The 14,765-nt window shown below is 44.0% G+C and overlaps 1 protein-coding gene across 2 annotated transcripts in view; it reads right to left on the bottom strand.

Annotated features, from left to right (window-relative positions):
• The window catches only part of UBE4B (ubiquitination factor E4B), a 111,194-nt gene extending 97,312 nt beyond the window's left edge, over positions 1–13,882 (bottom strand). Inside the window, exon 1 of one of the 2 annotated variants that reach the window (XM_019930907.3) lies at positions 13,208–13,882. In XM_019930907.3, the coding sequence (XP_019786466.1) occupies positions 13,208–13,231 (24 nt within the window). In that variant the 5' untranslated portion in view covers positions 13,232–13,882. The remainder of the gene's footprint in view (positions 1–13,207) is intronic. The other variant, XM_019930905.3, reaches the window with a different exon arrangement.
• Between the last annotated feature and the right edge of the window lie 883 nt (positions 13,883–14,765).

Genomic DNA, 14,765 nt, shown 5'->3' on the forward strand with positions numbered 1-14,765 from the left:
AACTGGCCCACAAAATAATTATTGCTGAAACCAAAGTGTAAATTCCTCTGGGAGATCTATATACAGTAAGGTAAAAAGGTTTTGCTATTGCTTTTTAGCATTTAAAATTTTTCCTTCATCTTGCCTCAAAATTTTTTTAAATTAATTAACTAATTAATTAAAAAAAAATAAAAGCGACTTCCCTGGCGGTCCAGTGGTTAAGACTCCGCACTTCCACTGCAGGGGACACAGGTTCGATCCCTGGTTGGGGAACTAAAATCCCGCATGCGCATGGCGTGGCCAAAAAAAAAAACTTTACTACCTGCTTTTTTCTAAATATTCATATCCCTCAATAGCCTAAACAGGATAATTTTATGGGTAAATTAAATCACACATATAAAAATTTCTACTCAGTAGATTATAAAGGTTGCTAGATATTTTTTAATTTTCCACCAATTTTCATTTCCCTCTCAGAAATAAGTTTTTCCCACCAGGGCATTCATATATACAGAAATTTTCCATCTCTAACATTAAATGTACTTTATTATTTTTGAAAATGAGGAATCTGTATATGATTATTTTGGGCCAATCATAATACCTGATTGGCCAGCACAAAGAAGTATTTACAGATAAGCACCAATAATATAGAAAACTAGCTGTTGGATAACACTTTTTAATCAAAAATTTTTTAAATTTTAAAACACGAGTTATAGTTTTAAATACAACAATCCATAATTCATGAAAACAAGTGTTTATACTATAAAAATATGACCAATGTATTTGATAAAATACAAAAGAGGTTTCATTGAGATTGGAGAAATAAGATATGCAACATGAAAACGATAATATGGAAGTAAATGCCTCTATGTAAAAATATTGATTAAAAAAAAAAGTGAATCTGGGCTTCCCTGGTGGCGCAGTGGTTGAGAGTCCACCTGCCGATGCAGGGGACGCGGGTTCGTGCCCCGGTCAGAGAAGATCCCACATGCCATGGAGCGGCTGGTCCCGTGAGCCATGGCCGCTGAGCCTGCGCGTCCGAAGCCTGTGCTCCGCAATGGGAGAGGTCACAACAGTGAGAGGCCCGCGTAAAAAAAAAATACACACACACACACACACACAAAAAGTGAATCTATTTGATGAAGTTTAATGAGTTATCCAAAGATTCAATATTGTGTATAAGTAGAAACTTGTTAAAAATTTCAAGAAATTCTCTTAATGACATGGCATTAGAGTCAGACACATATCAATATTTTTTCCATTAAAACCTGAACATCGGTCTTTGATGAGCTTTCATACGGTTTTCTATAAGCTTGGTTCTAACCAAACGCTCTCCAGACATGTACCCACCTGTACAGAGAAAGTCAGTGACAAACGAGGACCAGCTACAGGATTTGTGGGGCCTGGGGCCTAATAAAAATGCAGGGCCTCTTTCTCAAATGTCTTAAAAATTTCAAGACAGCAACAGCAGAGCATTCGACCAAGTGTGGGGCACTTCTGACTGCAGGTCACATGTCCGCGAAGCCAGCCCTGGTGACAAGTATAGACAGAGGTCTGACCAAAGACCCTGACCTAATGTGACCCTAGAAGAGTGCCTGGCAGATGACAGATGTGCATGATGATTTGTTTGGAAATCCGAGGAGTTCAGCTCCCAAAAAGACCCATAAAAGCAAAGGGCCATCTCATCTAGGCAGAAAATTTAACTAATTACCATGACACTATTACACATCTAGAATCTATGCCAAACACTGACAGGGAGCAAAGAAACAATGTGCACTGAATACACTTCACAAAGTTTAATTAGAAAGTTAATTAAGTCAAGGCCAGATATTCTCCATACTAGGACCCAAAAGAGACCTCTTTGCCCAGCCTGACTACTGTTTTCAAATGATGCTAAAGATACGGCAGCTGGTAAGCAGTTCGCACAGTGTCATCCCATTCAGAGATTCCCCTTCTCCAGCCCTGCAGGAGGGGACAGTCCCTTCAGAAGACAAAACACGTCATCTGACTTGAGCAGACTGAATCACCTCGTGTTTTGGGTTTTGGTCCTGATACGCAGCGTGTTTCTCCTGTCTGCACAGTTCCCTTCCTTTCAAACTTCCTCGCTCTTCCTTCACCCCCTTAGTACATGCAGGCCACCTGATCACTCCAGATTTTAGGAAAAAGGAAGAGGAGGTGTGCCAAGTGATAACACTGTGGCTTCACACAAAAGATGGCAGCTGGGGGGGAAGAGACTCTAGGAAGCTTAAGGGGCTGGGGGAGAGGATTCCAACCCAACCTTTCACACAAGCCTCAGCCTGTTTGCTACCTTAACAGGTAAGAGACCTCCTTTTATGCTCTCCGCATTGTTATGTGCGAAGGGCTCGGCAGGTGCTATATAAGCACCAACTAAAATTCTTACCATGTACAACTTAATCTTACTCTGGAAAAGAGAGCTAATTTGTCCCAGGAAGGGACATATGAGAGCTAATATGTCCCTACATGCTCTGCCAGGGCACTGCACTCAGCACTTTATGTATCACTGCAATTAATATGAAGAACAATGCCACGGATAGGTATGCAGACCCCCATTTTACAAGTGAGGAAACTGAGGCTCAGAAAGTACTTTGCCCGGGGTCATCCAACTGGTTGGTCCACCTAAAACCCAGGTACATCTGACTCTGAATTACAGCTCTGACAATAATGTTTCTTTCCAGTGCCTACCTTAACCTAACTAATGTAATTTTACGTAGTAACAGCAAAAACAAAACAAAAAACGATTGCAGCACAAGAACCGGGAGTCACGGAAAGATGCCTTGTAGTCAATTCGTGAACTCAGCCACTATTTACCGTGGGGCACCCTGTGTCAAGCCTCGTGCTAAGAGATGGATAAAAAACAGTGAAAACAAGAATAATCAGGGCTTATGCTGCAGTAGGAGATACGCCAAACAAATAGACAATTCCAACCAGTGTGATTAATATCAGGATAGGAGAAGCGATTTTAATGAAACACTTTTTCTGTTCTTCCTATTTCTCCTCAACTCCTCCTCCTCCAGCTTCTGCTCACTTACTGGTTTAGGAGCGTTTGGGGTTACACAGTTGGCTGTGCTCGATAATCACACGGCAAAACCTTTCAGACCCACAAACACCCACCAATATCAGAGATTTTTTCACCATCTCCAATGCTTCTTCAGTGCTTCTAAAAATTTTACAAGCAATTTCAAAGAGTGAATGTAACAGAGTTTGCCCAGAGTAAGAAATAACTGAAACATTTATCCTCACCACAGATTTTTCTAAATGTCAAAAATTCTGATCATCTTTACAGACTAACTCAAATCCTCCCAGAGCCCTTCCCAGATTTCCCCAGTCAGGATTCACTGCTCCATCAACCGTACTCCTTTACTTAAATATCTATTTCAGCCCTTGAGCTCTACTGGAGTTGGCTGTGTTCCTGTCTCCCCATTGCAGTACGAGCTCACTGAAGGTGAAGACCAGGTCTCACTCATATTTGAGACGGTATCTCCACACAGGTACCCTCAATACCCAGCAGAGAGTAAACATCCCACATATATTTGCTGAAACTACACAAACAAAATTAATATTTTATCATATACCTATTTGCCACTCTTTCTTAAATGTTTTAAAGATTAACTGTAGTATGATTCAGTGTGCCCAGATTATGGTTCAAAATTTACACTTGGAACTCTTCAGGCCCCAAACACCCTGCTAGGAATAATATACAAATCTACCTCCACACCTTTACTTCCTACCTCGGGAAAGAGAGGAACAGAGTAAAGAGTAAATATTTATTGAATGAATAAAGGAATTAGTGATCATAATAGGAAATGGTAAAAGATAAAATTTAAAAGGATATGTTCTGGGACTTCCCTAGTGGCACAGTGGTTAAGAATCCGCCTGCCAATGCGGGGGACACAGGTTCAAGCCCCTGGTCCGGGAAGATCCCACATGCCGCGGAGCAACTAAGCCCGTGCGCCGCAACTACTGAGCCTGCGCTCTAGAGCCTGTGAGACACAACTACTGAGCCCACACGCCTAAAGCCCGTGCTCCGCAACAAGAGAAGCCACTGCAATGAGAAGCCCGCGCACTGCAACGAAGAGTAGCCCCTGCTCGCCGCAACTAGAGAAAGCCCGCACGCAGCAACAAAGCCCCAATGCAGCCATAAATAAATAAATAAATAGATAGATAGATATGTTCGCCAAATATCTTCTTCCCACTTTTTAAACCCATGGCTTCACAGTGTATGGATGGCTCCCCAGTATACCCCTGGAGCTGATACCTCACTCTGAGCTATGTACTCTCCCATCCCATTCTGTCTTACTCTGTCTTGAACCTATTCAGCAATGAAATTGGTCTTGTTAAGGTCACTAATGACCTCCACGTTGCCAAATCCCATCGTTGAGTCTTGGTCTTCCTTTAATTTACTTTACTGGCATTCAACAGAGCTGAACACTGCCCTCCGTCATGAAACACTTTCTTCTCCTGGACACCAGAACTCCAGGCTCTCTTGTCTTTCCTTCTATCTCAGTGGCTATCCCTTGTCAGTTCTTTTCTGGGTCCTCTTTTTTTTTCTCTTTATTAATTAATTTATTTTTATTTAGTTTATTTTTGGCTGTGTTGGGTCTTTGTTGCTGCGCCCGGGCTTTCTCTAGTTATGGCGAGCAGGGGCTTCTCATCGGGGTGGCTTCTCTTGTTGCAGAGCACGGGCTCTAGGCACACAGGCTCAGTAGTTGTGGCTTGCGGGCTCTAGAGCACAGGCTCAGTAGTTGTGGCGCACAGGCTTAGCTGCTCCGCGGCATGCGGGATCTTCCCGGACCAGGGCTCGAACCCGTGTCCCCTGCATTGGCAAGTGGATTCTTAACCACTGCACCACCAGCGAAGCCATCTGGGTCCTCTTTCCTTCCCATCTCTAAATGCTGGAGAGGCTCAAGGCTCAGTCCTCTGACCTCCACTCTTCTATCTAGGCTCACTCCCTAGGTCATCTGTCCATTCTCATGATTTTAAATATACTGACAACGTCCTGATTGGTATCCCCAACCCCAGCCTTCTTCCTGAACTGCAAGCCCAACACACATCCAACAACCTACTTAACATCTCCAAGTGGACAAATAATAAACAATATAACAAGAATATGATCAAAACAGATAGCTTAATTTCTCCCTCTAATCTCCTCTTTCAGTGTTCCCCACCTCAGTACAGAACAACTCCATTTTTCAAACTGTGAAGGCTAAAACTCTTGGCATCACTGTGGTAGAGACAGCTAGTTGCTTCCTCCTCCTATACATTCAGCCACCCTTGCATTTGGTTATGGCCACGTGACTAAGTTCTGGCCAAGGAGATGTAAGCAATGATGTGTGACATCTCTGATCATGCCCTTGACAGACGGGAACATGTCCTCCCCTTTGGTCCCCGAGGACTGGAATGCAGACGTGCGTGTAGGCACTGGAGCAGCCATCTTGGACTACAAGCTAGATGCCTCATACAGAGGATAACACAGCACTGAACAGAACTGGCTCCCTAGTGATCATGGAATTATTAAACCGGCTCTCAACCACCTACCCAGATTTTTACTTAAAAGACATATAAGCTTCTATCTTATTTAAACCATTATTATTTTGGATCTCTCTGCTGCAGCAATCAAACCAATACCTTAACTAATATATAGAATTTGGAACCTGGAAGTAATCAACCTAAACAGAATATAAATACGTGGCAGTGTTTTAGGGCTCAGCATGGGCACAGATATTGCAGGATGGAAGGCTGGTAACCTTGTTAGGCCACAATAAAACGTTTGGTAAAACCTGTGACACCTCAGAAAATAGCCTGCATGCCTGCACGGCCTACAATTCTAGGGGAACTGGTTGAACAATTCGGAATTTGGGTGCCTATTGGCTTCTTGCCACTTTAAGCAAGAAGTTCCGCAAGAATGAGACAGACTCAAGCTGCAGTTTGCCGATTTGCCTGCAGAGATAAAAGGGAAAACAGGTCTGCCTAAGGCACGTCCACAGTCTAGTCTAAGTTTGCTCAGAGTCTGGTAATTTGGGGATCAAGTAGGGTTGAAAAAGCCAACTCCTTCAGGCTCCTGAAAGAAACAAGCTGGAGACACTGTTCAGCCCCAGGAAGGGGATATTCTCCAATGACCTGGCCCCAAAGGACTGATTCAGGAACTCCCACCACTGCCAAGGCAGGGAGACCCCCTACCACAGCCTGGCAGGAGCTGACAATGGCTGTGGACCAGTGAGGGATCTGTACTCCCCATTCTTCCCTTTTCGAAATGGTAGTTATTTCCATGATTCTATCCTACTCCACCACAGCACATGGTGGGGCGGGGGCGCGGGGAGGGAACAGCAGCTGATAACCTGCATTTTAATCTAAAGGTTCCTGGATGGTATATCACCCAGAGATTCCGGACTCAACTGAAGGTTGCCTCTTCAGGAAAGCAGAGCGTGTGTTTTAGGTTTTGGAAGAAGGGTTTGAACAGAACAGCCTTGACTGTACTCCCCTTCTAACGTGAGAGAGCTTTTAGATGAGGATACAGCTACCCAGTAAGAACTGCAGTTCTCAGCTTCCCAGCCAGGAGCCGTGGCCACGTGACTTAGGTTCTAGCCAATGGGAGGTGAGCAGAAGTGAGTGATCTGTGCAACTTCCAAGCTGTGCCATTAACGAGGAGCATGACTTCTCCTTCCCCTCTCCTCTCGTCCCTCTGGCTACAGTGCAGACAGACGTGGACCAAAAGATGGATGCCATACGTTAGGAGAGTTGGTACAACAGGACAGAAGGCGCCTGGGCCCCTAATGAGCGCGGAGCTGCCACAGCAGCCCCAGCCTCCTACCCAGACTTCTATTTAGAGAGAAATAAACATCTATCTGGTTTAAGCAGCTGCTATTTCGTGTCGTGCTATTTCAACTGTTACAACGGTCCACTCGATGACATCCCAGCTCAGATGGCCATTCTTGACTCCACTCCACATCCATCCCATCACCCAATCCTATTGGCTCTACCCACAAAATATCTGACCATCCTCTATCTGACCTTTTCTCACCTTCTCCACTACAAACCCTGGTCCTGGGACTCCTGCACTGGCCTCCTAACCTTTCTCTCCATTTTCACTCTTTCCCCCTTTATCTATTCTCTTCACAGCAGCCACAGTGATTCTTTTAAAACATAAATCAGGGACTTCCCTGGTGGTCCAGTGGTTAAGACTCCACACTCCCAATGCAGGGGGCCCGGGTTCGATCCCTGGTCAGGAAACTAGATCCCACATGCCACAACTAAGACCCGGCGCAGCCAAATAAACTAATTAATTAATAAATTAAAAAAAAACATATTCAGAATGTAAGCCCCATGCAGGCAAGGATTTCTGCCTGTATTGTTCATTCATATATCCTCATGATCTAAAACAAAGCTGGGCATATACCATATGTCATCAAATACAAAATGTCACTGACTGTAAACTGCACCGTTGTTTTTTGCACCACCAAGACAAAAAACTACTGTCCATTAAACCACAACAAAATACCTTAACAACAGACCAGGCCAGAGTAGTAATCAGTTACACCAACCTCTCATTGCTTTGAAATTTCTTTCTGAGAAGGTGGAGTGTCTCTGACCTTCAATTGCATTGCCTGGGTGTAAAAGGCAGTCCTTCTAACTGTATGTTCAATTTCAAAATGTGACACAGCTTCAGAGACTTGTGGATTTCTGCCTTTCTACGGCTCCCTAATGCACTTGGTTGCTGCTTTGCAATAAAATATGAAATTGTGGTCATTCTTTCACCAACATTTTCTTTGTTTCCTTTACTAATATCAAATTGAGACCCCACTGCTATTTCCATTTCTCTCTGCATACAAAGTAACATATGCTTTCACTGCTAATCAAAGTGTAATTTGGGGGGAGGCATTTAAAATAGCAACTATATTTATCATGCACAGCATTTAATTGAAGGTACAACAACATGAACAGGTATAACCAGGTTTACACATAAACAGGAAATGACAACTTTCACAACTACCACGTGGCCAACCGTGATTACACCAAGAAGCATCCCAATTTCAAAGATGTGAAAATGTGAAGTAAAAACAAAGGTTGGGGCACCTCAGAATTGACTGAAAGTCGCCTCCTAAAATTGCACACACTCCTCGCATTGCTCTCCATCCCTTTATAGCCTATTTTATTTTTCTCCGTGGCACTGTCACCAAATGACATCTTATGTGTATGTATTTGTTTATCACGTCTCCTCCCACTAGAAAGGAGCTCCATGCAAGCAAGGCTCGTGTGGTGTCTGACATGCAGCAAGTAAATGGCAAGTATCACTGAAGGAGCTGCTACAGAAGCTCTCTCCACCTGGACACACCACAAGTACCTTCTGAGAAAATGCATTCTGTGCCAAGCACAGGCCTGAAGACCCAAGGACCCGTTGTCAGAAGTCTTTCTGTCTTTTTCCCCTAAAAGAGTAGAGGGCTATTTGATAAGCTCCACTCTTAGCAATAACGAGGGCTTCCACTTCCCATCTCAAGAGGGACAATAAAAATGCTGCAACCATTACATCTGGCTGAGATTATTCCTATTTTGGAGGTAGTTTAGCAAAGGGATTAAGAACTCTGGGATCAGACTCTGGATTAGAATCCAGGTTCTACCACTTCCTCGTTGTCCACCTTTTGGCAAGTTAATTTCTATCAGCCTCAACTTTTTAATCTGTAAAACGGGGCTATTAATACCAACCTTTGCTGAGCAAGTTAAGTGCTTAGCACATATTAAGAGCTTCATAAATATCAACTATTATCATTACCATTCTCTGTTTCTTGGCTAAAATGAACAAAAAGGAGTGGAGAAGGGGCCTGGGAGGCAACATCCCACTCTCCTTCCAGGCTTGAGGAAGGAGAATCCTGGTTATCAAGTGCGTGTTAGCAATGATCTACTGGAAAAAAAGTGAGCTTAGGTCCTGAGGCCTGTTACAAAGAAAAGGTCAGAGATGGAGATGTTAAGAGCAGAAAGGCCAGGGCTGGCGCCTCTATGTCAGCTCATCTCTCAGTGGTCCAAAGGAACAAATCTGCTTTCTCCAAAATCTGCTCCTTGTCTGGAATTCCTTCTCTCTCCTCCAATGAAACCAAGGAGTCATCTTTTTCTTTCTTCCCCTGCGTCCACCTCTTTCACATCAAACTTATCATCAGAAGTGGGTTAACTTAGATCCTCAATATTTCTGATGTCTGCTCTCCTCCTTTCCCACTGCCAAGGCCTTGCCTGAGACTCCACTGCCTTGGTTCCCATAGCAACAGCAGCCACCTTCTTCCTATCCACCTTCGACACCCTTGCCAGTTATCTTTCGAATCCCTTAAAATCCCTCAAAGGCTTCTGATAGTCTTACTGAGAAAGTTCAAACTCCTAAGCATTTCTGAAAACCCTCGGAGACCTGGTGCCTGTCTGCCTGCGGCCACTCCCCCAGGCAAATCCTGTCTCCAGTCCCACTACTTCTTGTGGTTTCCTGAGCTCCCCAGTTTCACAGCCGGTTTCAAGAGCCCTTCGCATAAGCATCGCTTTTTCTTGAAAGTTTTCGCTAAGACGCTAAGCCAACAGGGCTCCCTTCTTGTTTTTCTTACTGTCTTGTGCATAGGTCCACAACAGCTCTTAGCACCCTGTATTGTAATTGCTGGACTCCTAGCTATCTCTATCTCTACCCATCCCCTAACCCCAGTTAAATAATTTCTTTAAGAAAAAGACTGTGTTTCTCCTAACCTACCTAACACATTGCTGGAAATGCACAGCATCTTTTGTTTTTAACATCTTTATTGGAGTTTAATTGCTTTACAATGGTGTGTTAGTTTCTGCTTTATAACAAAGTGAATCAGCTATACATATACATACATCCCCATATCTCCTCCTTCTTGCGTCTCCCTCCCACCCTCCCTATCCCACCCCTCTAGGTGGTCACAAAGCAACAGCATCTTTTTTTTTTTAATTTTAATTTTTATTTTTTGCGGTATGCGGTCCTCTCACTGTTGTGGCCTCTCCCGTTGCGGAGCACAGGCTCCGGACGAGCACAGGCTCAGCGGCCATGGCTCACGGGCCCAGTAGCTCCGCAGCATGTGGGATCCTCCCGGACCGGGGCACGAACCCGTGTCCCCTGCATCGGCAGGCGGACTCTCAACCACTGCGCCACCAGGGAAGCCCCAACAGCATCTTTTTAAAAAACGTTTGCTGAGTGAATGATTTTGGAGGGGTATGATGAGAGTCAGCACCAAAAAGACTAGGAACTTGATCACATCATGAATGAATTCATAAAAAACAACACTTTTACAGAAAAACTATGCAGATCAAGCATGTTAGTAGGATATTTATATAGAAGCTGTGGTGAATTTATTGGCAGTTGTTGGGCAGTAAAATACAGTAAAAAGAGCTTTTAGATCAGGAACCCTGGGTTTGAATTCCAATTCTGTCACTTCTAAGCCAGGGCACTATGGACTTAACCTAATTCTCAGCTGCTTCACCTATAAAACAAGGAAAATTTAAGGAACTGCTGGACTGCACTGTTTTATCAAATGAGACAATGGTTGTAAAATGCCTGGCACAGAGCAGGTTTCTAAGACTGCTAATAAATGTTGGTCCCTTTCCACTGAAAAAACACTGCTAAAATGTCCAAGGTCATATATTCTGCATTTGGGAAGGAAGACAACTTCTAAAACCTTGACCACACCCTGAATCCCAGCCAGCCCTCTTGAAGATGAACTAGGTCATACAGATTTTGCAAAAAAAAAAAAGAAAATCATTTCAATGAAAACACATCATCACCATAGTTGAAAACCAGTTTAAAATACCTGCCCTACTCAGAGCATCATTTTGGTATTAAAAAAAAAACAAAAAAACACATGAGCAGGGTACAGAATGAATGCAATGTAAATAATGATGCCTTGAAATGCAGGCTCCTGAAGAGAATAAACTTAGTCATGGATCTGCTCTATACAGCAAAGGGCTCATTGTAATGTGCTATATAAACAGCACTGAAGTTAAAGAAATACTCTACTTAGAAAGCACAAGAGAAGAAAAGTACAAGAATTCAAGGTGATCTATAAGAGGGACCAAAAAGTACCCATAATGTAAAATCTTCTAAAGCTACTACCCTGGTTATAGCAGGCTCTATTTTTCATGGACTACATTTTCACATATTTTCATTTTGCTAAAATATGAAACTCTGTCATACCTAATTTAGATTGAAAGATCAATGTCTTGATTGTTTACACCCTGAGATACATGTTTGAGTTTTCAATAATATAAATTATTATTTTCTAACCAAATAAATGTCAACTACCCTATCTGTGACACAAGTTTCCACCAATAGAGTAACAATAAGGCAAAAGTTCTGGAAATGTCTCTGTTGAGAACTGTTCACCTAATCCCAGAATTACAGGAAATGGATTAAAAAAAACTTAAGCTTCTTCCCCGTAAAATATTTGTTTTAGATTATGCTGAGAGTAAAATTACCAGTTATTGAACTGTCCCTTTGTGTTCAGGCCAACTAATTTGTTGAACATAATTTTATATTGATCTTATATTAGTGAATTTAATTTTTCACATTTATTTTAATATTTTGTTGACCTTGAAAAATGTCTATCTCCTCCACAATGATTATATTTGTTCCATATATGGTAAAAAAAAAAAAGTTAATACCTTCCTCAAGGACTGGACAAAGTGAAGAGCTACAGTTCAGATTATACAGTTCTTTAACCGGTCTGTATGCTTTAATGGTTTTCTTAGTGAAAACTCAAGTATGTAAAAACTTCTAAACCAGGAACAATTTAAAGAATGTCAAGAAAAAAAGTAATTTCTGGAGGTAAAAAACTCACTAAAAAACTCTCTGCCTTAAGAGAAATGATCCACTAGCATTAATGTTAAAGAAAAAAGGGGGTGCACTTTAAAAAAACTACACAAAACAAAGTGCCTCTAAGAGGATCTCTTGATAGTTCCTACCTGAATCAAAGAAATTGTTCAATATTCTTCTAATTTAAGATTACACTATTGATGTATTTAGAAAACAAAATCAGTAACAAAGAATGGGCAATCCTGACTTTCCAAAAAGCCAGGTATCAAAACCAACAAAATTATTTGCTTCCTTTCCTATGTGACCCTTAACCCACCACTTGCCTGCCTCATCTCTGGAGAATTTTAGTCCCTAGGTAAATATACTGACTGCTCTGCAGCTAAAACTGAAGCATGGAAGTTTTACAGTACAACCAACCTGATGGATGACTACTTTCATAATACTGTAGAGAAGTTTTACATGAACTGTGGAAGAAATGGTAGGTGGAAGAGAATGAGGCCAGCAGGGGTCCTGAAAGGGAAGCTCCCTATTTGTAAAAAAAAAAGAAGGGAAAAGTCAACAGAGTCACAGGAAAATCCTGGTACCCTAAATGCCACTTTTTCTTATTATTATTAAATAATCTTGAAAACATCAAGAAGGGGATCTGTAAGACTCCTTTCAGAAATGATAATAGGGGGAATTTTCAAAGTCATTTGCTTCCATTTGCTTCCTGTTCAGTGTCTGTTACAGCAAAACACAAATTTGAAAGGGGCAAAAACTAGAAAAAGGCATAATGAAAGAGGAGTATACCAGAAGCCATTAGTGGTCTGTTAAATTGCTAGAATTTAACTGTAATTCACGAAGCTATTGAGAAGATGCATATTTTGTTAAATATCAAAGAATCTGTCTGTAGACCACCCCCAAACACATATGTAATGTTTAATTAACTTATACAGTGAAATGCCACACATACTTGGGATTTCAAATCCTTTAAAAACATACACCTATACATTATGATTCCTCCCAAAATTATTCTTTAGATCTCTGCAGTAAGGCGCGCGCGCGCACACGCACATGCGCGAGCGCGCGCGTATACACACACACACACACACACACACACACACACACACACAACTTGATGTAAATCTAGCCCTTTTTGCTTAAATACCCTGAAGGAAAGAATGAAAGCCTCAGTATGCTCTCCTCTTCTTTAGACCCTAAAAGAAGACTCGAAAAGAGGCAAATGGAGTTCAGGATGGAAAAAGAAGGCAAAGGAATACAAGAGAATACAACCGGAGACCCTCTGAGGGACTCATTTAATTCTTAGAAAATGTCATCTCCATTCCTGCCCAAAGGCCAGGCACCACTGGCGCAATATCAACCCTATCCAAAGCGCCAAAGAGTTGCCAACTAATCTCCCAAGGTGTCCCCCAACCTCCTCACCTCATCAGCGCTCAGCTCCTCCATCGCTTTCCTCTTAATGGTGAAAGGCGTTAAGGAGAGATCTTCTGTTCTTTGAGACCAGGGCGGGAGGAGAGTGGAAGGTGTCTATCGGGCTGTCTGGTCCCCCTAATGGGGGAGGTTTCAGAACTGCATAGTCAGAGGTTAAAAAATAAGAACACGAGAGGCAGTGAAATGCCTTGGCGTCGGTCACTCCAATTGCCCCAGAGACTCCTACAGCTGCTTACGCCACGAGCAGCCTCCTTTGACCGCCACTGCTGCTGCTACAGGGTTACCGTAAGGCGCCACTTTTTACCCTCTGCTTCCCAGGTTACCCAGACTAGGGAGCTCGGTCTCTAGCTCTCCTCGTGCCCGGAGCCTACTGTGTCTTCGTGGTGGTGGCGCGGCAGCTGCGCCTCCTCCAGCAGATCGTGCTCTCCTTCCAACCCTTTCCCCCTGGCGGGAAGTGTTCAACTGCAGAGTGGGTGCCCCGAGGCAAGGCGACCCCAGAGCCGCCCAGGCAGAGCCCAGCACTGAGGAGAGAAGCTCCTCCCCTCCCAAAGCAGGCCGGCCACGCCCCGCCTCCACGCCGGAGCCTGGGCAAGGGGGAGGGGGAGGACCGAACTCGCGATGTTCTGGCTGGAAGAGTAAATCCTCCTACCCCTCCACCCCTACTCTTACCCCCTCACCCCACCAAGTATTATTCATCAAAACAACAGGGCGGCCATCTTTGAAAGGGATCACGTGACCCCGTCAGACAGGCGGGGTTTCTGGCCCCAGGACGAGGCAGCCAATGGGCCGCGGGCGTCGCGCGGCCGATTTCCTCTCTCCTGAGTCTCCTCCCGCCTCCGCCCCACCCTCTCCCCGGCAGCCGCGCGGGGCGGGGGGAGGGGCGAGCGGGGCCGCCGGCGGACCGGCCGAGCGCGGGGGGCGGGGCGGAGAGTTGCCATGGCGACGGCACGGGGAGCGGTGCGCGGGCCCGGCCCAGGTAGGTTCCCGGGAGGGCCACGTGGGCGGGCGATGGCGGAGGCCGCGGGGCACGGGGCCTGCAGACAACGGGAAGATTGGCCAGAAGGGGACTCCCGCCCGCGACCCGGGCCCACAGCGCCTCCCTTGTTCCCAGGCTTTTCTCTTTAGCGGCTCACAAACGCCTCTCGACTGTCCACGATGCCGCCCAAACGAACTAAAAGAAACGGAAAACGTCTCCTTTCTGCGATGCGCGTTCTCTACCAGCCTGACCGCTCACATTCTGCAAAACCTTTCTACGTAGACTCTTCCTCCTCCGCAAGGAAAGCCCATTTGGAAGAAAACTTTAACACAAGCAGAACTTCATTTCATTTCACTTTGTTCTTTTAGAGAGATAATTTCTGATTTTTTTTTTAAAGTGTGTTCCAAATTTGAAAGTATAAATGGGTTTGAGAGCCAGAAAACTTTGAAGTGCATACACAAACACAAGGAAGACTTGTGGAGCCAAGGAAAAGAAACCATCGTCCTCACCTGGACAAGAATACAAAAAAAATTTTAATTGAAATGTGTGTGATCAAAACATCATATTAGTTTT

This window comes from Tursiops truncatus, chromosome 1 (assembly GCF_011762595.2).
Source record: "Tursiops truncatus isolate mTurTru1 chromosome 1, mTurTru1.mat.Y, whole genome shotgun sequence".
Classification (NCBI taxonomy): Eukaryota; Metazoa; Chordata; class Mammalia; order Artiodactyla; family Delphinidae; genus Tursiops; species Tursiops truncatus.